Here is a 23706-nt window from a genome sequence, read left to right as displayed (position 1 = left end):
TTCCCAAATTAGAAGTTTGGAAAAGACGTCAAAGATAAATGTCTATCTCACTAAAGAAGAGTGAGTGCCACGCCCGCCTCCGTTGCATCTGCCTACAGCGTGTGAAAGGGGGGGTGTGATTGGAGGAGCATCACCATGGCAATACGGTGACGTCTTCTCCCTTGCTCTAATTGGAGGAAACCCCGTGGCCCCAACTGCAGCCTACTGGTCTGTCAAACTACCCTTAAGGCCCGCCTCTTTCCCCGCGCTAATCAACTACTGGTTAATAACTCTAAAAATGACCGTCGATCAAGTAAAATAACGATTTGTGATTGGAGCGACAAAATCATGTTGAAACGCCCTATTTAGCAAGTTCAGTTGGATTTCACGACTGCTGCTGTTCTTTGCCTTTCTGACCAATCTCTCAAATCGGATCAATTTGTGGAGCATATTTGGACCTCAGTAGGTCAGAATCGTTGAGTATCTTTTTCTTTTCTGTTTTTTCTTTAAATGTGTATACACTGGTTGATTAGTAAATCGAAGGCAAATTCCGGCATGCTTAGTATTTTGTGTGAGCAACGTTAACGTTACATTTTTATTGAAAGGAGTGGCCCAAGTAGCTATGCTAGTTAGCTTTTGCTAACACTTAACGTTACCCTGCTAGGTGTACGAGCCAGCTTTGTGGCGGGTTGTCTTACGAAATGTGTTTGGCAGCAGCTCTCTGCTTCCGATGCCCGCAGATGACCTAACGTTAATCTAGAAACGGTTTACGAGGTGATAAGATTTGAGTCTGTCAGTTAACTGTAAGTAACCAGAGATTTTTAAGGATGGTCAGCGCGAGCTGCTAACTTAGTAGCTAGTAAGTGCCGATGGAATCTGATCTTCACTCGCACAGTAACTTAATAGCTACCCAGCTAACGTTACCAGTTACCAGCCCACTCCCATCCATATCATGATGATGCATGTTCTCCGATCTCATGATGAATACCAGCAGATTATTTTGTCCTATAGTTATGAAAAACTTGCACTGACTGTCTGTCAACAGCATGCTAATGTAATCATTTCTTTTCGCAGCTTGTAACGTTAACGTTACTGTGGGGAACAACGTTGCTGTCGACCCTGCGCTGCCCCTTCTACCACTTACATTCCTTGACTGTCACATTCCCGGACTTCTGATTTCTTAATTCCCGGTGAATACTGCAATACAAAAATATAAACTATGGATAAAACGGAGCTTATTCAGAAGGCCAAGTTGGCGGAGCAGGCTGAGCGCTATGATGATATGGCCGCGTCTATGAAGGAGGTTACAGAGAAGGGGGACGAGCTGTCAAACGAGGAGAGGAACCTGCTATCCGTCGCTTACAAAAACGTGGTCGGAGCGAGACGGTCGGCATGGAGGGTGATTTCCAGCATCGGACAGAAGACCGATGGAAACGACAAGAAGCAGCAGATGGTCACTGAATATCGGGAGAAGGTGGAATCTGAGCTGCGGCAAATCTGCCAGGACGTATTGGTAAAGTCTCATGTTTTACCATTGTTGAAAAGCAAAGCCTGCGGCATGGATTCATTTGACAATAACTGTGTTAACCTATATGTAAGGACTAGGGAAGCGTCTTTCTGGAATAGTATAGTTTTGAATCAGTGATATAGCTTTGCTTATTAAGGTTGCAGTTAAAGCATTATTGTATTACAGCCCAACAGAATCAGCTGGCACATAATTGGTCGGTGTTTTTCATTGCTACTGCCCCACGCCTGCTGTTGGCAGTGAAGTGCTAAAACTAGACATCAGTTATTCAACGTCTCTGCTGTTTTTGGGACCTTGCAATCTCTGCCGCTTGTCTTGATCGGTTGTGAAAGAGAGGTCTTTTTTTCTACTGAGAGCAATGCCTTGTATTGTCAGTTAGAGGCACACTGATCGCTCAATAGACCTACAGTTGATAGAAGGAATCACGTTTGCTCAACGAAAAAACAGTCTGTCCGAACACATCGTCTGTATTGAGTCTTTCAATGTGCAATGTGGTCCTACTCTTTAGGATGAATCATGCCACATCTGTAAAGACGGCTTTAGCAGAATACATAGTCGGACATGATGTGGTTGTTTTAGTCCAATAATTTGCATCAAATGGCATCTCCCCTGTTTCCTGTGAGTTCCCCTGTTCTATAAATATGGCCTCTGTCGGAGAGGACAAGGAAGTATTATGTAGTCCGCCCACCGTTCCTGCCTTTTGGGAATCTGTAACTGGAACAATGGCTTGAAACCTTGTGAGGGCGTGAACTGACAAAAGGTCATAGTGACAATACCAGCAAGGTGTGTCTGAATGGGTGGGGGCAGAAAACAGGAATACGCAGGAAAAAAAGGATCACTCTGTATAGCTGTGCACTTCCCTGTTTGATAACCATGCAGTCCCATCTGGCACGTAGAACTGCAATGTGGTTAGCCAAGTGCAAGAATTCACATGCACAAAAGACTCGTAAATTAGCCACAGCCTAGTTTGTTCAGGTCACTAGAAATTACAACCCCCTACTGAGCCACCTATTGAAATTCAGACATTAGTTTCTGCACTGCCAGGTGTAGTTGTACTGGAGTACAGTGACTGTTAATGTTCCTATTCAGGGGGTGGGAGGTGGCACGCTTTCACCTCTCGTTTAATCCAAGGCAACAGCAGGGAATATTGCTTTACATTATTTCTAGCCTGCCTTGATAATGGATTAGAGGAGATCTGGGTGGAGGCTTAGCTGTAAGATTGAGATGATTTCCCTGAGCTGCTGGCCTTAAAAATGCAGTGCAATGCTGTAGGGGCTGTTCATTTTCAACCACCTTCCCATGCGAGTTTCTTGAGAGAAAATGTGTGTTTGGGAGGTGTGTGTGCATGCCCCTGACTCAGCCTATCCCTGCTAGCGAGTGTTGACTGAGGGTGTGTCAGTAGAAGAGGGCGGGTGTAACACTTCATGCCGTAACTTGTCCGCTGAGCCCTGACAGGTTAGCTATGCACCCATGAAAGCAGCAGCACGGAGACTGCAAGAGACCAGCTAGCTGTTCGCGCGCCCCTCATTCTCGATGGTTTCCTGCATAGTACACTGTGAAACCAGTGCAGTCAGACTCCCATCTCAGCTGAGAGCATTCAGGTCTCGGTTAGGAGGCAGCAGTGGCTTGATGATGCTTGGTTTCCATGTTGGATGGGATCCAGGGCTCCTAGACCAGACAGGGTGGGACCTGTCCACTTGAGCAGATTCGGGGTATTCACACTCTCCTTCAGAGCATGACATTGCAGACCTCATGTTGACAATAGAATGCTTGCAACAAAATACATCTGTTCTTAAAAAAAAAAAGTCGATGTGCACTGTCCATTCTACCGTAGTCTAGGCTTGTCTGATATCCTTATGGTGGGACGTAACCTCGGCAAGTCACATTTCAAAGTCAAACTCTTCTCTAGATTGTCATGGAGATGCCCCATGTTGCTCATCATCAATATTGTGTCTTGATTATCATATTTGATGAGAAACAAAGCAGGAAACCTAGCCCCTTCTCAAACTGAAAACTCCACTGCTAATTATAGTGTTACTGATTTGACAGTAAGGACAGCAGTTAGTTCAACCCCAAGGATTATATCAGCTCCTGCTAGACGTGTGAAGGCATTCGGAGATGTAGCCAGTTAGGCCTTCATCCAGCAGCATCGTTTGGGCTGTCTTGTGAGCGTTTGTGACTGAAATCAGAGCCCTGTGTGAAAGCACTGTGAGCAAGGCAACTCCTCTGCTTGTCTATTGTGCAGTGCATGCAATGAGAGAGGAATGCTTGGCACTTGAGACATGCGCGTGTTTCGGCTGAGCCAATCTTTGTCAGTAAATGGCTGGGGAGTGGCTGCCGCGGTGGGTAGGGCTCGGGCCGGGCCAGCCTCTTTTCCCCCGGTTTTTTGAAGAAAAATCATTTTTCTTCTAGCTTTTCATTCACTTTTCTATCAAAATTCTGTGGGAGTTAAAGAGAGAGAAATATGTATACACTCTTGAGCACAGTACTTATCTCTGGGTCAGGACTCTCATTAGGTTTGAGGTGTTGGAAAGTGTTTTCATCCTGGGTGAAACGGTTAATCTGCTCTCTAAATCGGTTAACTTGACCATAAGCCACGGTCTCACTGACACAGATTAGCCACAGTAATCTTCCCATGTCCCTTGAAAGGAAGATGGCTGAGCCTGTAGAGTGTATTCATTGGCAGCAGCGGCGGGCACGATCTTTACATATTACTCTGTTTGCTGTTAAAATCCCTCTGCTGTCTTAATAAAACAACCGTATTCAACTCTTCCCTGTTAACATGTAGCCTTGGTGCCTTTAAATGAGCAAAACATCAAGGAAAGACTTAATTTCATTGAGAATTTAAGATCAAATTTGTTGTTTTGGATAAACAATTCTTGCATTAAATCTGTGGTGGAATTGAATACAAAACTTCAGGGTCACGTTATTTAAAAGAAGTTGGTGGTTTTGCTTCTGCAGAATGAAACTCGTCACATTTGAACTTCCCCATCTCTACTAACTCATCACAAACTTACAGTAGGGCGGATCCTGAACTTGCCTGCCAGAGATGGAGCTGCCTCTGGTTTTTAAATATACATGCTCATTCTGCGAGCATGGTCCTTTCTGAGTTCAGCAGTAACCTCAAACCTGGTGGTATGATGTAACACAGGCGGCACCGTAGGGCTATATGGGAACACTGGCCTCGTGTTTTTTGCTTGCATCTTTACTGTTTCCTAGACTTTGGGAAGAAATTTCACTAGGGAATGAAATGCTTTCAAGGCTGTTAAATTACACCTTAGGTAACGGTGTCAGCAGTAAGACAGCAGGCTTAGCTATACAGTAATGACGGAGGAACAGTGCTAATAGAATCAGTGTGGAATTTGGGGCAAAAGACAGCCATGAACACACAAGAGGCCTGGCCTGATTGTGGACTATTTTGAAAGACTTGAGCTGGAATTGACATAATGCAAAATGGTTCCTCCTTAAACGACTACTGGGTGAGCAGCATATGCACTTGGTTCCTGATGGAGCAGAACTGTACTCATTGATCATTGAGGTATACAGCTATGAAGAGCAGAGGGAGTAGTGCTCTCTGGTGGACAGAGGCTAATGGAAATATTTATGATGGGTGCGGCCTGCCTAGTCTTTTTGAGTCTTTTTGACACCCAAACCGTAATCATCATCAAATCCTAGTTTATGCCCAGTTCAGTGACAAACTCGATTTTTTTTACTACTGGATCCACACTACTGGATTTGGCTCCAGCTCTGTCATCTGTCATGTGTCGTAGTGTTCTTCTGGTTTGGACTGATGATTGTGTACACATTTTCTCCTTCAACAAAATGATTGATCCTGTCATTTTTCTCTTCACAGCAACTGCTGGATAAATATTTAATTGAAAACTCCACAAACGCCGAGAGCAAAGTCTTCTACCTAAAGATGAAGGGAGACTACTACAGATACCTTGCCGAAGTTGCCGCTGGAGCAGACAAGAAAGGTGAGTTGAAGTGTGAGCTCCTTTCCTTCAAAAGGCCTTTTTCTCATAGGAGAAACGCCTTCTATAAGGAGATCTATATAAGTTCTTGAGTTTTTAAGTTTTTGAAGTGAATACATTTAATTTAAGTAGAATTAATATCTATCTTGCAACTAGCAACATTTTCAAATGCAAAGGTGGGGAATTGTACCTAAACTATACTTTTCTTTTTTTCCTCGTGTGTGATGTGTAGAGGGCGTCTTTTATGTGCCCAAGCCCTTTTTAATTGTCTGTAAAAGCTAAAATAAGCCTCTCCATCCCCCTTTTTGACTCTGGGCCCCTTCACACTCCAAATAGGAATGTCTCAGATTTTGTCATGCTGAGAGCTGGAAATGATGTCAAGTAGGTTGGTGCGTAACACTCGCGCGACCACAGGGCCCCGTCTCATAGGAGGGCATAAAGTGGTGGGTGTCGGCCAGCCGAGTGGGCCTCCAGCTCTCCCACAGGGTGCACGTTTTGTGACGAGCTTAAGAGTTTTTTCCCCCTGCCTTGACTGTTCTCTTATTAGCATTGTGTATTCCAGATTTAGCCACTCGCCTAGAGGAAATCAACATGCTAATACACAACGTTTCCCTGTCATTTGTCGTCAAAGTTTGATTCCTTCCTTTGTGTCCCCAGATACCATTGACCAATCTCAGAAAGCGTACCAGCAGGCATTTGACATCAGCATGGAAAAGATGGACCCCACACATCCCATCCGCTTGGGCTTGGCCCTTAACTTCTCCGTCTTCTACTACGAGATCCTCAACTCCCCAGAGAGAGCCTGCGCCTTGGCTAAGCAGGTCAGCAGACGTTCTTATCCATGATCTATCGGGACGTTGTGTCGTCATGGTGACATCTGTGTGTCGACACATTCTTGAGAAGACAATAAGTCAGGAACAGTACATGACAGAAACTTCATACTTGCACCACAGGTTCCCCCTCTAGAGTAGATGATTTGATTAGATTTTGGAGCATCTTGCTGCATAAATTTGTATATTAATATATAATTTTTTTAATAATATTTTTATTGAAACTACTATAACTCCTTAATGCACCCATGTGTTGTGTGTTGAAATATTTGTTTATTCATATATTAATTAGCTTGATTGGTGACTGCATAACTGGTTATGTTTAATACATCATGGTTATTATTGGCCTCTTGTATGATAAAGCTTTTTTCCCCTGCTGTCAAAGTAATGGAAGTGTTAACGTTTCCTTTCTGCTAACAGGCATTTGATGAAGCCATCCAAGAGCTGGACAAGCTGAACGAGGAGTCCTACAAAGACAGCACTCTCATCATGCAGCTGCTCAGAGACAACCTGACAGTGAGTTTTGTCCTCCTGTTCTCACATGACACATTCATGTCAGTGGAGGCACCGCAGTATGTTTGTCCGAACGTCTTGTCTTACTGGTCTTAGTTCCATCTGCATTCAGATTCCCCAGCCTAGGAAGCAAACCTACTGGTTGTGCAGGATATATTTATTTGAAGAGATGGTTGATAATATTTGGGTTAAGCAAGGGAGCAAGTGACGCAGCTGGTCAAACATATAACACTGTCTTTGTCTTCCTGTTTCTCCTATTTTTCAGTTATGGACATCTGACAACGCGGCCGAGGAGGGCGAGGGCGGAGAAGGAGGAGAGGGCGGCGAGAATGAGAACTAAAAGAAAACCCTCAATGTCGGGGTCATCTCCAAAAACAAAAAAAAAGGAAAAAAAACTTTTTACACATCCTTCATTCCTTATTGCTCCACTTAAAAACATTCTACCATTCTACCAATGAAACCCATTACTGAAAAGAGCTGTGTACGCAAATGAAAAAAAAAATCATTTTAGTCTTTTCACAATGCAGATTTGGACAAAAAAAAAAAAAGACACTGGAGAAAAGAGAAACCCTCCAATCCTTTGGTTTGTGTTTGTCCTGGCCTTCCATATGTGCAGTTTCTGCTGTAGAAAAGTATTGATAGCTTTACTTTGTATCGAAACCCTAGTTCGATTTAGAAGGCAAAGAAACATCATAGGGCCCATCATTGACCAACTGGAAACCTAAGTCCCATCAACTGAGAAGGTTCAGATTTGTTTTCTCAGTAGGGTTGAAAATGTTTGTTAGATTTAAGAACTAGATTCCCCAGTCCCCTTTTAGTGCGTCTGTCTCTACACAGTTACGTGGTACGGTTACAGCTGCTGAAGTCCAACTTGAAACAGATACATGAGTTCCATACTGCAGGGAAAGCCAGTGTACTTTATAAGCTGGCAACAATTGTTATGATACAGCCAAGTAGTGCCCGTCGGTTAAATCCTCACTTTCTGCCCTGGTTATGATGCCACTCCTTCACTGAAGCATGTCTGTTTTGGGGGAAAACGATGGGGCTTGTCTGACCAAATACAGGGACCTTTTAATGGGAAGAAGACGATTCTGTCATGCATGTCTATTTAGATATTACACTGGAATGGGAGCAAATGCTGTAACACACACCAAGTCCAAGTGTCCAGTTTAGTACTTTTCAATGCAGGTTTGTACACATCCTAGAGAGGGTGTTTGGTTAGTCCAGTGATTGTCATTAGAGATTTGGACCACTATTGTGTTTTGCTAATCATCGATTGTAGTCCCCAAAAGCCTTGTGGAACTGTTTGATGCCCTATGTATCAGCTATGTAACATGAATAAAACATTTTATAAACCAAGTCCAAGTTTGTCTCTTGTTATAATGTAATGTAATGTGTAATGTTGTAATGTAATAATGGTGCTTTACTGCTGTTTGTATGTTCCGTTTCTTTGGTATCCATGCAGACCAAAGTAAAGTTCAGTTACAATGGCATTAACAACACTGAAAGTATAACATTTTACTTTTGATGCTTAAATAACAACCTCTAGGTAGGAATATGATTTTGAGATTGCATTATTTTCTGGATTTTAGATCATTTTAGATAACTCCCAAGTTCCCACTGTAATGAGGAATCTGTTTTTTCAACCCTTTTATTAATGACTTGAGTTTATCACATCCCTCCTTAGGGAATGCACTAAAACAACTCATTTTCACGGGCTTCTCCGTTATTTTGAGATTTTTTTTTTTGGTGTGTAAGGGGGTTAAGGTATTTATTTTATATTTACCAAAATGCCTCATAAAACACCTTATGAAACGATTATGCCAGCCATTTTAAGTCTCTCTTTAGTTGTCAGTTAGGTAGAGCAGTATCTCACAAGAGCAGCCCATATTGTAAAAAGGATTTTGAGGAGATAAAAAAAAAAAGATAATTGTGAAAATAATAATAATAATCATAATGATAATCATATTTTCGCTGAGCGCATCAATGTTATATTTACCATTCGATAAAGTGATGCAACTCAGCGACATTAGGATTTTTTTCCCCATTCGACATGCAAAAAAGCGGATGTTTTGCAATTGGTGTACTTCCGGGTAGCACAGCTAGCTGTCTTCATATCAACAACTTGTGACAATGACGGCACTGGAGTAGCTAGTTCAGCTGTTTTACAATGAAGTACTTACTGTTTATAGCCTTTCTGGCTCCTTGTTTGGTCAACGGTGCTATTAAAGCGAGAATTACAACGGAAGAGAGTCGGGAAGAAGACCCGGAGTTCGGTAAGTAGCGAGCTAACCTAAGCTAACGTCAATGTTAGCTGCCCTCAGTTGTGACTGCCGTGTTAAAGTAAAGTTAGTTAACGTTAACTGTCAGAACAGTTTCGTTACTAGAATGATTAAAACTGAAATTTGTTCGGTGCCATTTATTTTATGAAACCATATGAAATGGTATTCTAGCCCGCTAGCTAATTCACCCAAGTGCTGAATAGGAACATGTATAACATTGGCTAACAAGCTAATTAGCTAATATTACAGGGCGGTCAGTGGAAATCGTAGGCTGCCTTCCATGAACTGCCCGGCGCTAGCCTTGTGACCGTGATACTCTGGTGTTTAAATTCACAAAGGCAGTTACTTGGCAATGAAAGATTGCTGTCCCCTCTCCCTGTCCCCCAGAGGCTCTGAGCTCCATCCTGTCAGATTTTGAGGTTCTGCCATGGTCGGGCCTCCAGCTGCACTCTGTAAGGAAGAGGGATGTCGACACCCAGTCCCACCTGGAGCGCCTGGTCAGCTTCAAAGCCCTGCACAGGTACAGTAACACTTTCAGTGACCCCACTTCAAAATACACCTGTGGTCATCCTTGGTTTAGTGTCACAAGTCCTTGCAGTAATGAGTTTGATCCGACTAAGAGAAACGATCTAGAAAGCATATTTTTGCTTTTTATGTGTTGTTTGGGGCAGTAAATGAAAAGCCCAACACTTTCCCAATGCTTTGTGACTTCTCAAAATCGTTAAAGCAGGATACTGTAATGATTTGGCTTCATATTTTAATTTTCTCTTTCTGGTTTCAGACATTTCAAGCTTTACTTAACTACTAACACGGACCTGTTCACTGAGGACTTCAAGGCTGTGTTTGTTGATAAACAAGGGAGGGAGGAGAACTATGATGTTCAGCTACAGAACTACTTCACCGGACATGTTGTTGGTGAGTGAAGAATTTAGGATATGTCTATATATAATCTGTGTATGTGCATCTTTTAATAGCAAAATCTTGTTTCTTTTTGGTTTGTAGGAGAGGAGAATTCACGTGTGCAGGCACATATAGACGGGGATGAGTTCTCTGCCCACATCCTAACTGATGAAGCAGAGTACAATGTAGAGGTAAGGAGCACCCACACTAACAACATTGCTCAGTGGAATCCAAAAAGAAGTATTTTTACTGGATACTATTGTGCCCAAGATGTGTAAAAAAAAACCCCAACATAGCACTGTCAGCCATATTAACCAGCGATTTGATTGAAGTTTAGCAGTAGAGAGGCAACACTTCACACAAGTGATGCCCAGCGTCTGCATCAGCTGCATCAGACATCAGCGTCACAGCTGATGTCTGCATCAGAACAGCAGAAATGTTATGAAAGCATATGCTTTATTTTTTTGAAAAATGAAACTGCGTAATCAATTTCAACCTTTTTATCTACAAACTATGATGTTTTTAAAAAAAATATAATGAATAAATGTTCCAAAAATATGCATATGTGGCAATATGACAAAGACACAATTGATAAAAGGGCATTTCAAAAAAGGGCATAATACTAATGTGGGCAATAACTAAAAAAAAATATTGAGATTAACTGACTGTTAAACAGTCACAGTGAATTCAGCACCAAGTCTTCTTTTCTGGAGTGTTTGAAATGCGCTTTTACGTTCACCCTTGTCTCCTCTCTAATCAGTTAGGCCTGCTGTCTCTATGACAATATTATCAGAGGACTCTCTATCGGGTCGGACATTGTTTGCTTGTTCAGTCCAAATGGTGCTTTCCCATGCCATTTCACGTCTAACACCACTTCCTCTTTATTCTGAAGTCTTAATCATCCTCATCACGATATTGTTCTGAAGGCACATGAGTAATCATATGTGTGGATAGTGAATAGTTTCGATAGAGTTCTGATGTCATTGAGTGTCTCAATGGATAAATGCAAGTCATCTACAGTAATTGTTGAATAGTGCACTGCAGGAGGAGAGAGAGAGAGACATTGATACCTGGGTCCTAATGTCCGATGTTTAGAATTTTCCAATTCTAAAAAATGCAGGCATTTCAAGGCTAAGTATTTATTAAAGTCTTAGATGCATGACAAGAAAATACATTTTTCAATTTTAGTGCCCAATCTCATGGGCCTTTGGCCTTTCTAAGGTTAGATAAGTGTCTTATCTCTTCCATCCTATACCTTTCCTGATCCTTTTCTCCTCCCTGTCTCTATCATCCTTTTCAACGTCTCTCCCAATCTTCCTATCCCTCTTTTTCTCATTTCATTCCTCCCCCACATCTGTCATTTTCTTCCTCTCTATTCTCGTTGCCCCATCTTTTTTTCCCCCTCCCAATCTTTTGAGCCCTGTCACCTTCTTTGCCTCCTCTTGACCGTCCCTGACTCACTTTTTCTGCTCTACTTTCACCTCTTTTGCCCCTCTCTTTCTCTGTCCATCTAGCCCTTGTGGAGGTTTACAGATTCTCCCCATGATGGCCGGGTGCTGGTTTATCGCTCTGAGGACATCAAGAATCTCAGCCGCGTTGCCTCTCCAAAGGTGTGTGGCTACGTCCACGCAGAGGCCCAGAACCTGCTGCCAGACACTGCCAGGATGGACTGGGTGGGACAGGAGGAGGGGAAGGGTAAGCATGGGTGTCCCTCTTCCCCTGGAGAGTTCTGCACACATGTGTGTGTTCATATTCGCTTTCATTTTGTGAAAATGTGTAGGAGGACGATGCAGCATATAAGGAATTGCAGATCATAAATGTGATACAGCTTGGACTCTATTCCACAGCCTTGTTTGTGGATGGTTAAGAAGAGAGATAAAAAGAGTAGGAGGATAACAAATGTTGGAAGGTGGCGAGAAGGAAGGAGGAGGCAGTAGTAGTGAGACAAAGGCGGTGGGCGGGTGATTCTGTAACAGTCATTTTAATAAAAGCCTTTCATCTGTAAAGCCTAGCCTATGTTGTGCACATACACTCTACCGACAAGAGGGTATTATGTAAAAACCAAAGGCCTTTTGATTCCTTTGTGTTGCACTGGAAATGTAAAGCAGAAGTGAATGTTGATGAGCCAGGGGAGATATCTAAAATACCCCTCACAGGTTCCTGGTTGAAAGCACTTTGGGATGTGATTAGAGGTGAAGGTTCTTATGGAGGAGGCATTAAAATTCATGGAGGCTCTGCTGCCCAATGAGATGGCTGTGAGTCGTCACTGGACTCCCACTGCTTGTTGTGAAAGCCAGAGCAGCACACACCCACACTCCTGAGTAGTGTAGAGCCAAGAGCATGTTGTAATGCTAGAAAATGGCCTCCTCTCCCTCCTTTTCCTTTTCTCTTCCTCTTCATCACCAGACTGTTATAAGAGTTCAGAATGCATTTAGTTATCATCATCATCTCTGTCAAAATGTACCTTCTTTAATTTTAAATTTCATCATGACTGGAAGAAAGACTAATAGGAGGCAAAGAATAGAGGCGTATTATGATTTCTGAAGTACAGCAGATATCGCACTCTGGGGAGAAGGAAGCCACATGACACGTGTGTGTGTGTGTGTGTGTGTGTGTGTGTGGCGGGGAGGGGTCTTTGGTCACTGCTTGGAGCAACATCATGCCACACAAGGCTCTCTCAGTAAAGACAGTCGCACAGGAGAAGTCACCTAGTTTAGTCTGTACAACCTGACTCCTCTAGCTTTCAGCATATGGACCCCATTCACCCTTGTTCTGCAAAAATAATGTATCCAGGTAGAATATTTTGGTGTATATCACTATTGGAGTTTTGAGTGAAAATGCTGCGGTTCACTCTGGTTGGAAGAACAAAGGCATAGCTTAATCAGTTCATAGGCAAACAAAAAAGAAGCCAGGTTGCTAAATATGAAAACGAGGGCAATTAACAATGGGATACTGGAGCATGGCCTCATTGTTTTACTTCCTTATGTCCTTATGTATCCATCCTTACATAACTCCATTGAACCATTGAACTCTAATAGCCTATATGTCTGACTCTCTTTGCCTGTGTCAACCTATAACGTCATCTTTATGTTTGACAATGATGCTGCGTGAATGTCTGATCCTCATTTCTTTTCTTTCCCGTGTTTGTCTGTCTCTGACTATTTTTCTCTCTTTCTACCTGTCTGTCTGCCCCCCTCTGTGTGTCCGTTTTTCTCCCTGCTCCTGCTGCCTGTTCCCCTGCAGAGCCGCACCACAGAGACAAGAGACAAGCCCACAATCACAAGAAGAACACCTGCCCCCTGCTGCTGGTTGCAGATTATCGCTTCTTCAAACACATGGGCCGTGGAGAGGAGAGCGTCACTCTCAACTACCTGGTCAAGCTTTGTGTTATCTTCATACCAATTAGTCTAAATAGGGAAATTCAGTAGTGCAGCAAGGATTCACCATGTAATATTCACAAGCTGCGCAAACACACAGCTGGATGCACAATATGAAATATATCAATTAAATCACCATACATGTCGTCCTTAGCTATAATCAGTATAGATGATACATATGATTTATAACTCAAATTTCATGTGTATGTGTGCACAATTGCTGTTTACATATTTATGGCTGTTACTCTGCCTTGATGTGGTGTCTTGGATTTTTTTTTTCTTTCCTTACTCCAGATTGAATTGATTGATCGAGTGGATGACATTTACAGGAACACTACCTGGGACGATGAATTCAAAGGCTACGGAGTCCAGATCCATCAGGTGTGTGTGTGTCTGTCTGTCGTTCTCTGTGTTGTAGTTCCTTGTAATGTGATCACAAGACTGACTTCTGGACCATTTTGTGGCGTTTCAGCATCAGACATCACAGCTCCCAGCAGCATGATAGCTTCATTGTATGTAGTGTCACTCCCAGAAGTGAAACTGAGCATAACGCTGTCCCTCATTGAATTTGAGGACAGCATTTTTTAAGAGGCAGTGAAAGCTTTTGTGTGTGCCTCGTGGGGTAATTTAATTTGTTCCACAGGCTTTGGGAATGAATGGAGACACTGTTTGGTCATACTGTGAATCCCAGGCTCTCTCACTGAAAAGATATGCATTCACTTAGCTACTCTGAATTATTTTCCAATCTTCCTCACCCCTAAATGTCAAGAAGAGCTTGTAATGTGCTACTTTAATCCGCTCCATTACCATTAGGAAAATGTTATAGATTGAAACGTGCTCCCCAAAACAAGATGCTGACTGACAGGGGAAACAAATAGTCACACGGTCCTTTATACCCTAATGAACTTGATGCTCATGTTGTCTGCATTTAACCTAATGTTACATGTCTGAAGTTAGGCAAAGGGACTTTTTTTCTGCCTCCATTGAACAACTAATTTGTATTATGCTTTATTCTAATGAGATAATTTCTGACACATACTATGCTAAGATTATGTCTAAAATGCAGTTCCAATTATTTATCATGGTTTATTGGTGATTTGATGGACAAAATTGTTTAAACTAATATTACGATACACAATTATACATGATGAATTGTGCAGCCCTACACTGTGCCTTCATGAACAGGGTCTTTGATTACCGTTCTCAGATCATCATCAACAAGGAGCCTACTAAGCCTCCTCCTCCCCCAGACTATGTGGGCAGTGGCTGGGTCCACTACAACATGAAGAACAGCCCAGTGGAAGGAAAGGACATCTGGGATGTCAAGAAACTCCTGGAGGTGAGAGAGAGAGAGAGAGAGAGATATGTAGAGAGACAGGGTTCACCATAACATGAGGAACAGTCCATTAGGATGAGGTACATGAGGGGCAGCGAGGTTTGTGAAATACAGTAGGACTTTGTTCATCCAAACCCCTTGGGAATAGATGTTTTTTGGAAGAACGAAATGTATAGAACAGTGAAATGCATTGAATTCTGGACCGACATGTTCAAAATGTGAAACGTGTTTTCACATACATTTTTTAAGTGCTCTGTACTGTCTCATTTGCATTTTGAATGACTATAGTCGCAGGCACCAGCAATGAAATTCCAATGGCTCAGACACAATCAGTACAAAATATTTTTCTAACATTTTCCTCATTGTATCTGTTTGGGAGACTGGTTGGGTTAAGAAGTCTGGTTAATTTAAGCAAAGATCCTACACTGGAGGAGTGTTGATAATACAAATTATATCTAAATGTGAAATGCCTTTTCTCTTCATCAGTTCGGTGTAATGTGAACAAATAAAGGTTTTGAATAGATAACAGATCTCCATGTGTCCCTCAGCAATTCAGTTCAGACATAGCGGACAACGCCTCCACTGTGTGCCTGGCCCACCTGTTCACCTACCAGGATTTTGATGAGGGGACGCTGGGGCTGGCCTACGTGGCCCCCTCCAAGCCCCAGGCCCTGGGGGGCCTCTGCCCCAAACGTAAGGACACTGCCCTTAGTGGCAGAATGGTTTTCTTTTGATAGGATAAACAGTAAATGGTATTCATACAGTTGCAACATCATGTATCAGCTATATTATATGGTTATGGAGGCTGACCTGGGGTATATTGATCTGTGTTGTTTATGTGAAATATTGGATTATGATTATGGCACTATTTGTAGAGTTCTGTATTGTTGCATGTCTGTCATGTTTTTAAGACTATCAGGTTCCTACTATCATGGAAAATCTGTGAAAGTCATGGAATTTGAAAGTAGTTTTTCTCAGGCTTGGAGAATCTATGGATCTATGAATCTATGTTTTAGAAATGTTATCAAAATTTGTTCATAATTCATTAGGGCTGTAACTAACTATTCTTTTAATTACCGATTATTTTTTTTAGAATTGATTAATCATTTAGTAATTTAGTATAAAGACAGATGCCCATCACATGTTGCCAAAGCCTAAAGTGATGTCTTAAAATTGCTTACTTAGTGTGATCAGCAGCCAAAAAAAGTATTAATTTTCTAATGATATCAAATAGAGAAAAGCAGCAACTCTGTGAAGATGTAACCAGCAAGTGTTTGGTATTTTTACATGACTGATGACTAAAATGAATCGATTATCAATATTATAATCGATTAATTTTCTGTCGATCGACTAATCAATTGACTAAGTGTTTCAGGACTATAATCCATTTTTCAGCTGGTCAAGTGCTTGGCTGCTGGTAGATTATTTAACATTTGAAAAGACACTAATAAATATTGAATTGCACAATATGACAGAATAATCATGGAAAAGTCATGGAATTTGAATAGCAAAAATATATTGGAGCTATGGATTGTTGTAAAGCAAAACTAAAACTTATGTCTTTGTTTCCTTTTGTTATCTTTATAGCGTACTACCCAACTCACTCAAGACTCAATGACAAGAAGCCCATTTACCTCAACACTGGTTTGACCAGCACCAATAACTATGGGAAAACCATTCTAACAAAGGTCTGTTTTACTTCGTACTTCATCTTTATTGACAAACAACAGATATTGCTGGGTGCACTCAGTTTCAGCCAAGATGATGCAATGCTATGCAAACAGTCATTCTGCCAAAAATCCATTTCTAATAAGAGCAGACACACCTTTGTTGTAGGTGGTATGATGAGTAATCATTTCAGTTCTTTTGCTGCATTGTTTGCTGCCAAGTATCAGTATGTTGCTTAAGATTGTGCACCAGCAGCTTTTATATATGATAACTGTTATCCTTTAAGTATTGGCTGTTTGTGACCCAACTTCATATTTACACCCAGAAGCCCCTGAGCGTTACTCTTCCTCTGTCAAGATGATAGATGTTTGTTGTCAGTGAACCCAGTGTGATCAGTAGGAGAATATACTGCATGTAATTGTTGGTCATAAGTAAACAAGCAACACGAGCATATGACAAATATCTGACAATTCAAACCTTGAGAGAAAGATCCTCCTTCAACATCAGCATCTCCTTTTTAGTTTAGAAATTTCAGTCCTCCAAAGAGCTGCATGAAGAGTTGTACATTTGTTGTGTGTTTTTTTTTTTTTTGTGATCAGGGTCTTTTTATTGTAATTTTTCACATTATATCATAGATCCAAACAGGTCCAACAGAAAAAGAAAAGGAAACTTAATCGAATCCCCCACCCTGTTGTGTGTTTTTTGTGTGTCTCATTGATTCATAGATACAGTAATAAACTGTTTGGCTATTATCATTACTAACTCTGGTGTATCTGTGTGTTTGTGTCTTTGTCCCTCCAGGAGGCAGATTTGGTGACTACCCATGAGCTGGGCCATAACTTTGGAGCAGAGCACGACCCTGACAACATCCCCTACTGTGCCCCTAGTGACGACCATGGGGGGAAGTTTGTCATGTACCCCATTGCTGTGAGTGGAGACCACGTCAACAACAAGGTAACTTCCCACTGAATGAACAGTACATGAATGGTATTCAAGCTGAACATAGGTTACCATAGAAAACATTACTATACAGCTAGTGTTTGTTAGAGTGTTACCTAATATGTCTAAGTATACAATATCAGTAAAGGCTCCATACAAAAAATGCTGTGGGTTTTATAAAAAAGTCCAGTATCCATAAGTTGCTTATACAGATTGTTTGAGAATTGTGACTCAGATGTTCCTGTGGAATATGAGAGAAACAGTAAGTCTTCCTCCTCCACCATCAGCAAAATATACATATGACTTATACTGTTTTAGTTTGCTTGCAGCAGTTTAAGGCGTGATGTGTAGCTGCATTTTGTATCAGTTGCAGCCTTTTCAGATCTCTTTTTTCCTGAACTCAATAATATTGATCAAGCTGGGCAGTAGTCAAGATGGGATAAAACTTGTGCTTTATTCATATCTGTGTGTTGGTAGATTGTTAAGAATTAATCCAGGAAAAATAAGTGGAGGGGAACCACTTCTAATGCAAAAAGAAAACTATTAAATAGACAGTTGAATAGATAAAAATGCATACAAAGGCCATGGAACAGTAAATATGGCTGTATAATATATGCACACTTTAGGCAAAAAGAGACACCCTTCCTCAGGCAGCAACAATATTTTTCCACATATTATATGCAACTATTAGCTCTAGGAAATAGTTTCTTTTTGCATTAGAAGTTCCACTACCCTTATTTTTCTAGTATTTTGCCTCCATGGGAACTCTTAATCCTTCTCCACACCTTTCACAGTTGTGCAAAGAATGTATCCACTCAGAAGTACATCTAACCCCCTGCCTCTTTTCCTCCCAAAGCGTTTCTCCAACTGCAGCAAGATCTCCATAGGGAAGACGTTGCGTTTCAAGGCTCCTGTGTGTTTCAAGGAGAGGAACAGCAAGGTGTGCGGGAACTCCCGGGTGGAGGAAGGGGAGGAGTGTGATCCCGGGCTGCTCCACCTCAACGATGACCCCTGCTGCACATTCGAGTGCAAGTTTAAACACGCCGCACAGTGCAGGTACGCACTCCAACGGGGACACACGTTGAAAAATAAACACTCAAGTGTAAATTCACACCCAAACATTGGAGCCTCTGTGTAAGGTAAAAATGAATAGCATCGCTCTGATATCTTGCACAGTTGATCTGTTTAAAAGTTGTACAAACTGCACCATCACATACCGAACTTGTGAATCATCATTCAACTTTAGATCTCAGAAAGTCTTTGTGTTACCAGTTTGAGTCACACATGCACTCAGACATTCTCATATCTCTGTTTTCCCCACAGTGACAGGAACAGCCCTTGCTGTAGGAGCTGCAAGTTTGAGCGGGCAGGGAAGAGGTGCCAGGAACCCATCAGTGCGACCTGTAAAGGCATGTCCAGCTGCACAGGTGAGTGCCTCCTGCTGGAGACACGCAAGAACTGCAGTGCTATGGTATTGGGTGCTATTTGGCAGTGGTAAATTAAAATACAATGGGAACAAATGTCATATTTTTTATTGAAATGAGTTGAAATTTGCCACACAAAAGAAGGTGGACAGATCAGCCTTTTGTGTGGTAAAAGAAGGTGGACAGATCAACAGTGCCTCCACAGGGACCCTGAGATGCATGACAGTTTCACTCAGTGTTGATCTTGAACGTTACTTTGACCTCTTTACCTTTCCTCCGTGTCGCAGGCAACAGCAGTGAGTGTCCTCCTCCTGAAAACGCCCCTGACAACACCATCTGTGTCGACAACGGCCTATGTCACGATGGAGAGTGCAACCCCTTCTGCGAAGCCACGCAGAACCTTCAGTCCTGCGCCTGCAACGGTAAGAAGCAGTGCATTTGTCGCAAGATCATGGAAAAATGTCCCAGTGTCCAAACTCATAGATGCTTTTGGTGGATGGTGGTTGTCTGAGTAGCCTTATGTATCTCGACAATCCCCAGAATCTATGGAATATCAAGGAATTTTACAAATGTGTCACTTAACAGGAACATACCAGAATTTTTGATTAGATTAGAAAACTGTAATGCCTTCAATGAGGCAATTTCTTCTTTCAAAGCAATACAAGTGCCATTGTATAATATGAAAAAAGTGATTTGAATATGTGATAGTTCTTGTAAGATATGTTACAAAGAATAAAGAGATTGTTCGCGCAGTCCCAGCTATTGCCACAGTCTGTTTAGGAATGAAACATGACAAAAGAGTTGAATGCCATTTCAAGTAATCTCCTCTTCTTTTTCCAGAGACGGAAGACTCCTGTAAAGTGTGCTGCAGGGGCAAAGATGGCGCCTGTTCTCCCTTCATCCAAAACGATGGCAATTTCCTCTTTCTGCGCAAGGGCAAACCCTGTACTGTGGGCTTCTGTGACGAGGGCGTGAGTCACCCCACCTGCTTCACCTATAGACTGGATTCCAGCTCACGTTTTTCACCATGTTGAATCTTTTTCCTTGCATAGTCCAACACAGTAACTGGAATTGAAGAGTCTTAAGAATGTTTTAGTTTGCTGTTTGTGCCTTCATGAATAGTGTTGATGCTCTCTTGTCCTCACAGGGAAAGTGCATGAAGCAGGTGCAGGACGTGATCGAGAGGTTGTGGGATTTCATTGACAAGCTGGACATTAACACATTTGGTAAGTCAGTTATAATACCTTTAAACCTAAACGATAATATGCTAATATGTAGATGTGAGGGGTTTCATTCTAAAATAAGATATCCCCATTTGACAGAATGACTGATCGCACAAAATTAAAACAAATGATAGACTTTTTTTTAAAAGATAGTAGGTAACAGTAGTGGTTGCTTGAATGGCAACTGTTTTACAGACTGGATCTTCTATATTCAGTGATGAAATTCAGGCACTATTTTTTTTCTGAAATGGACATTTGGAAAATAAACTCCTTGTATGCTGTTTTAAAGAGTAACACCACACCAAAACAATTTGTATTTAATACTATTTATTTATGAAATACAACAACGCCGGTCATATTGTCAACATTTGAGCCCAAATACACTGGTGCCATATTTATCTCACTAAACCTGGCTCAGTTCGCCCTCCAGTGGTTAAAATTAGCTCTCCCACCCTTCACGTTCTTCAACGCAAGTGTTTAAAATTGTGCAGTAGGTGGAGAGAAGCTCAAACTGGGTGCAGAATTACTCTTTAAAGGCTTCTGCTTTAGACTGCTATGGTAGCTGAGTCAAGGCTTGCCTGCCTAACTCTATCTGTCGCTCTCTATATTTCTCTTTCTGTCTCTCTGTGTCCCCATCAGGGAAGTTCCTGGCTGATAACATAGTGGGCTCAGTAGTGGTGTTTTCCCTCATCTTCTGGATTCCCCTCAGTATCCTGGTTCACTGCGTGGTAAGACTGTACATCACATTACATTAGCTCCTAATGTCTGGAGCATGCCATGTACTGCTGTCCTTTTGGATTCTGTAGCATCGTCATTGTTGAAGACAGACCTCCTCTACACCAGCTATCATAATGAATTTATTTCTTTTACTCAGTCAAGGCAAGCGCTGAAACTACTGTCCTTTTGTGTTTGTCTCTGCAGGACAAACGCCTTGATCAGCAGTATGAGGAGAACACCAAGACCTTCTACCCTCCAAGTGTAAGTTTCTCACCTGTCAAACGCTGTGCTCATATGCCCAGACATGATCCTGTGCACTAGCCTTGCTGCCAGACTAACCAGACTAATATAACCCCACAACACTTTTTCTTAACATACTGACATCCTATGATTAGGGAGGGAGAGGGAGCATGGAAATTGATTGTTCATGTTGAAGTATTTGCCTTTTTCTAAATCTATTTCTGGAACCCTGCACTCCTATTTGGAGGAAAAAAAGATTTGTTGCAATTCCAAATATTATTGGAACATTATAGTGGCATATTGTCTGTGACCATTAAACTAGATGTTCCAATAGGTTAATTCACCTAAAAACAAGAAAAACAAAATCATTATAATAATAATAATAATAATAATATATCAGTGTTTACTTGTTGAAACATAAACATCAAATTGATCCCTACTATGTTTGGCAGTGTTTAAAAAGTAAAAAAAGACCAAAATCAGTAGCCTTAAAATTAGTTCTAGTTTGTTTTTTTGCTTTTTGTTAGCTTTCAAAACATAAAAGAGAAATGTTTTGTATTTTTGGTCTCAAAAGAGTAATGTCTCACTTTGTCATTATGTCAAGTTGATGATTATTTTTTTGTCATACATAATAAGTGTTGATTTTTTGAGATATGTGCTACTGTTACACATTAGTACTCTTAAAGCTGACTGACATTTTTGTGCAATGTCACTCTAACACAATCCTGACAAATCTGGTGCTAAATTGACTCACTGAATTGAATATACAGGGGTCAAGGGCAGGAGTCGATTTAGAATTGGGAAGAGGTCTAACTTAAAGCAGCGTGAGCTAGCGGTCGGTCCGTCCATCAGTAAAGGCCTCACTCTCACTGCTGGGTTCGAGCTCCAAATGACCTGTCCATCACTCTTTGCCTTGGCCCCTCCCATTCTCATTGGAACTGCAGCAGATGGTGGAAGTTTGTAGTAGAGCTCCCGCCATAGGTGAGTGCGTGTACCGTGGCTTGGTGTTGCGATGCGTTGCCATTGAGTCCATGATGATGCATGGTCAGTGGCCCACAATTGGGATACTCTTGCAGTCCCTTATTTCTTGATGTAATCACTGATCATGTTTCACGTTTCCAGCCGCCAAAGTCTCCTGCGTCTTTCACCTCACAAATGACGTGAGAGAGGCTCAACCCGAGGCTAGTGCTTGCGTAATGTGACTGGATAGGTGTTAAGTGTATGCTCCTCTGTCCCGCTGTCATCAGTGCAGAGTCATTCTGATCAGAGATTACCTCAAGGAAGCAAGAGTGCATTTCGAGAGTATTCAGACTGAGAGGACTGAAGAGGTTGCACCTTGTTGTCTTTTGTGGGGCCGGATGGAGAGTGTGTAGACCTTTTTAAGTTTGCATCTGCTGCTGTTTAGAGCCACTACGACAAGAGGATAATGTTATTTAGGTGGTTGTGTTTTTTTTATTGGCTGTCTGCACAGTGTTCTGTTAAGTCCTTTTTGGTTTGATTGGGAGCAGATGGAGACTGAGGGTACCTTCCATTTTTTTTATTCAATCCATCCACTTGTAATGGAGATATTGTTTTAAATGTAAGCTAGTTGTTATTTCTTATTAAACATAATGGAAATGACTCAAGGCATACAATACTAAAACTGTTAAGATCCTAAACTATGAAGATCATAGACAAGTAGAAATAGCTGATGGTGTAATTTGAGCAGATTGGAGTAAAAAATGGAATGGATCCCAGCCTCGGTCGAAGACACAGAGCGCTTTGCTGTTTCTTTCTCTCACATGATCTCTTCGCTCTTCAGAGTCAAGACATGCTGAGCGGCCTCGAGTTGGCATCCATGCACATCGTCAAGCCTCCTCTGCCTCCCTCCTTCTCCGCCGGCCGGACCGCGCCCTCCTCCCTGCCTCCACAGCCCCAGCAGCCAGGGCAGGCGGGGCCGGCTCCCGCGGGCAGCAGCAGCAGTACCCCGGCCCCAGGCCCGAGCTGCGGGCCCACCCCGGCCAGCGCAGGGGGCCTACGGATGGCCACCATCCAGGAGGACACCAGCAGCGACTCTCACCTGGGAGAGGAAGGCCTGTCGGAGGACGATTTCACAACCGGAGGAGCTTACTCGTCGGCTACGAAATCCTCCTACGAGGATCTGACAGAACAGAACCCGGCGGCCAGGGACCGGCGCCGCCTGAAGAGACAGGCCTGCATTGACACTAAAGAGACCGAGTGCTGAGGGAAAACAATCAATAGTTTTTGTTGAAAACGCCAACACACACACAACCTGATATGTGTTTTAGGGAACATGTAGATAGATCAATCATCATATGCATTTTTCTCATCGATGAACAGGCGGCACTCGTTGAAAGGTAATGTAATACATGTTACATACATAGCTCAACATTTGGTGATGCACAGAACTGAGGACCACATTTCAGGCAACACTAGATGAGGATATTATTTGGCCAGCTGTAAGATATGGATTAAACCACCAGTACAGATGTACATGAGTAGTCTTGTAATGCCAGTGACTGCAGTTCAAAATAGCTACTGAGTTACTTAATGTATTTGTGTGTAGAGGGGGTTCAGTTAAATGTGTAAAAGCATTAGCAGGGGTCCTTGATTAGATGAAACCTAGAGAGATTGGCCTGTGGAAGTTAATCTAAGTGACTGATTTGCTATGGGCCGGTTCCCCCAACGCATCTCAGAGCTAAGTTATCTTTGTTGTTGTGACCCCATGGATAAATGTGATTGTAGTGTGCAGATGCTTTTCAGCAACCAATCAAATTCA

General features: G+C 42.1%; 2 protein-coding genes across 4 annotated transcripts; both read left to right on the top strand.

The window, feature by feature from the left end:
- The first annotated feature begins 335 nt into the window (after positions 1–335).
- On the top strand, positions 336–8181 carry LOC139664759 (14-3-3 protein zeta/delta-like). Of its 3 annotated transcripts, none has more exons than XM_071543705.1 (6): positions 336–445; positions 1054–1492; positions 5358–5481; positions 6136–6299; positions 6729–6824; positions 7087–8181. In XM_071543705.1, exons 2-6 carry the CDS (start codon positions 1199–1201, stop codon positions 7159–7161), a joined length of 753 nt encoding a protein of 250 aa, XP_071399806.1. In that variant the 5' UTR covers positions 336–445; positions 1054–1198; the 3' UTR covers positions 7162–8181. The 3 variants fall into 3 exon arrangements, with proteins under 3 accessions (XP_071399806.1, XP_071399808.1, XP_071399807.1); XM_071543707.1 differs by having other exon boundaries at positions 362–441; XM_071543706.1 differs by having other exon boundaries at positions 366–454.
- Positions 8182–8924: 743 nt separating this feature from the next.
- On the top strand, positions 8925–23616 carry adam17a (ADAM metallopeptidase domain 17a). The gene is made up of 19 exons (XM_071543714.1): positions 8925–9097; positions 9491–9623; positions 9885–10018; positions 10106–10194; positions 11518–11698; positions 13247–13377; positions 13675–13761; positions 14588–14719; positions 15265–15409; positions 16304–16404; positions 17186–17338; positions 18180–18379; positions 18647–18750; positions 19035–19169; positions 19588–19718; positions 19895–19973; positions 20610–20698; positions 20892–20948; positions 22729–23616. The coding sequence occupies exons 1-19, from the start codon at positions 8992–8994 to the stop codon at positions 23149–23151; spliced, it is 2610 nt and encodes an 869-aa protein (XP_071399815.1). The 5' UTR covers positions 8925–8991; the 3' UTR covers positions 23152–23616.
- The last annotated feature ends 90 nt before the right edge of the window (positions 23617–23706 follow it).

This window comes from Centroberyx affinis, unplaced genomic scaffold (assembly GCF_046629955.1).
Source record: "Centroberyx affinis isolate AG114_WGS23_722 - 3 ecotype Tasmania unplaced genomic scaffold, CSIRO-AGI_Caff_v1 ptg004369l_1, whole genome shotgun sequence".
Taxonomy (NCBI): Eukaryota; Metazoa; Chordata; class Actinopteri; order Beryciformes; family Berycidae; genus Centroberyx; species Centroberyx affinis.
The sequence above is the reverse complement of the archived record's forward strand: the minus strand, read 5'-3'. Positions and strand labels throughout refer to the sequence as shown.

Bases quoted from the DNA above. Each gene is read 5' to 3' on its own strand.
- adam17a (XM_071543714.1), top strand. From the start codon at position 8,992: ATGAAGTACTTACTGTTTATAGCCTTTCTGGCTCCTTGTTTGGTCAAC. The intron at 9,098-9,490 runs GTAAGTAGCGAG...CCTGTCCCCCAG, and splicing joins GGAAGAAGACCCGGAGTTCG to AGGCTCTGAGCTCCATCCTG. The intron at 11,699-13,246 runs GTAAGCATGGGT...GTTCCCCTGCAG, and splicing joins GGGACAGGAGGAGGGGAAGG to AGCCGCACCACAGAGACAAG.
- LOC139664759 (XM_071543705.1), top strand. From the start codon at position 1,199: ATGGATAAAACGGAGCTTATTCAGAAGGCCAAGTTGGCGGAGCAGGCT. The intron at 1,493-5,357 runs GTAAAGTCTCAT...TTCTCTTCACAG, and splicing joins AAATCTGCCAGGACGTATTG to CAACTGCTGGATAAATATTT. The intron at 5,482-6,135 runs GTGAGTTGAAGT...TTGTGTCCCCAG, and splicing joins CGCTGGAGCAGACAAGAAAG to ATACCATTGACCAATCTCAG.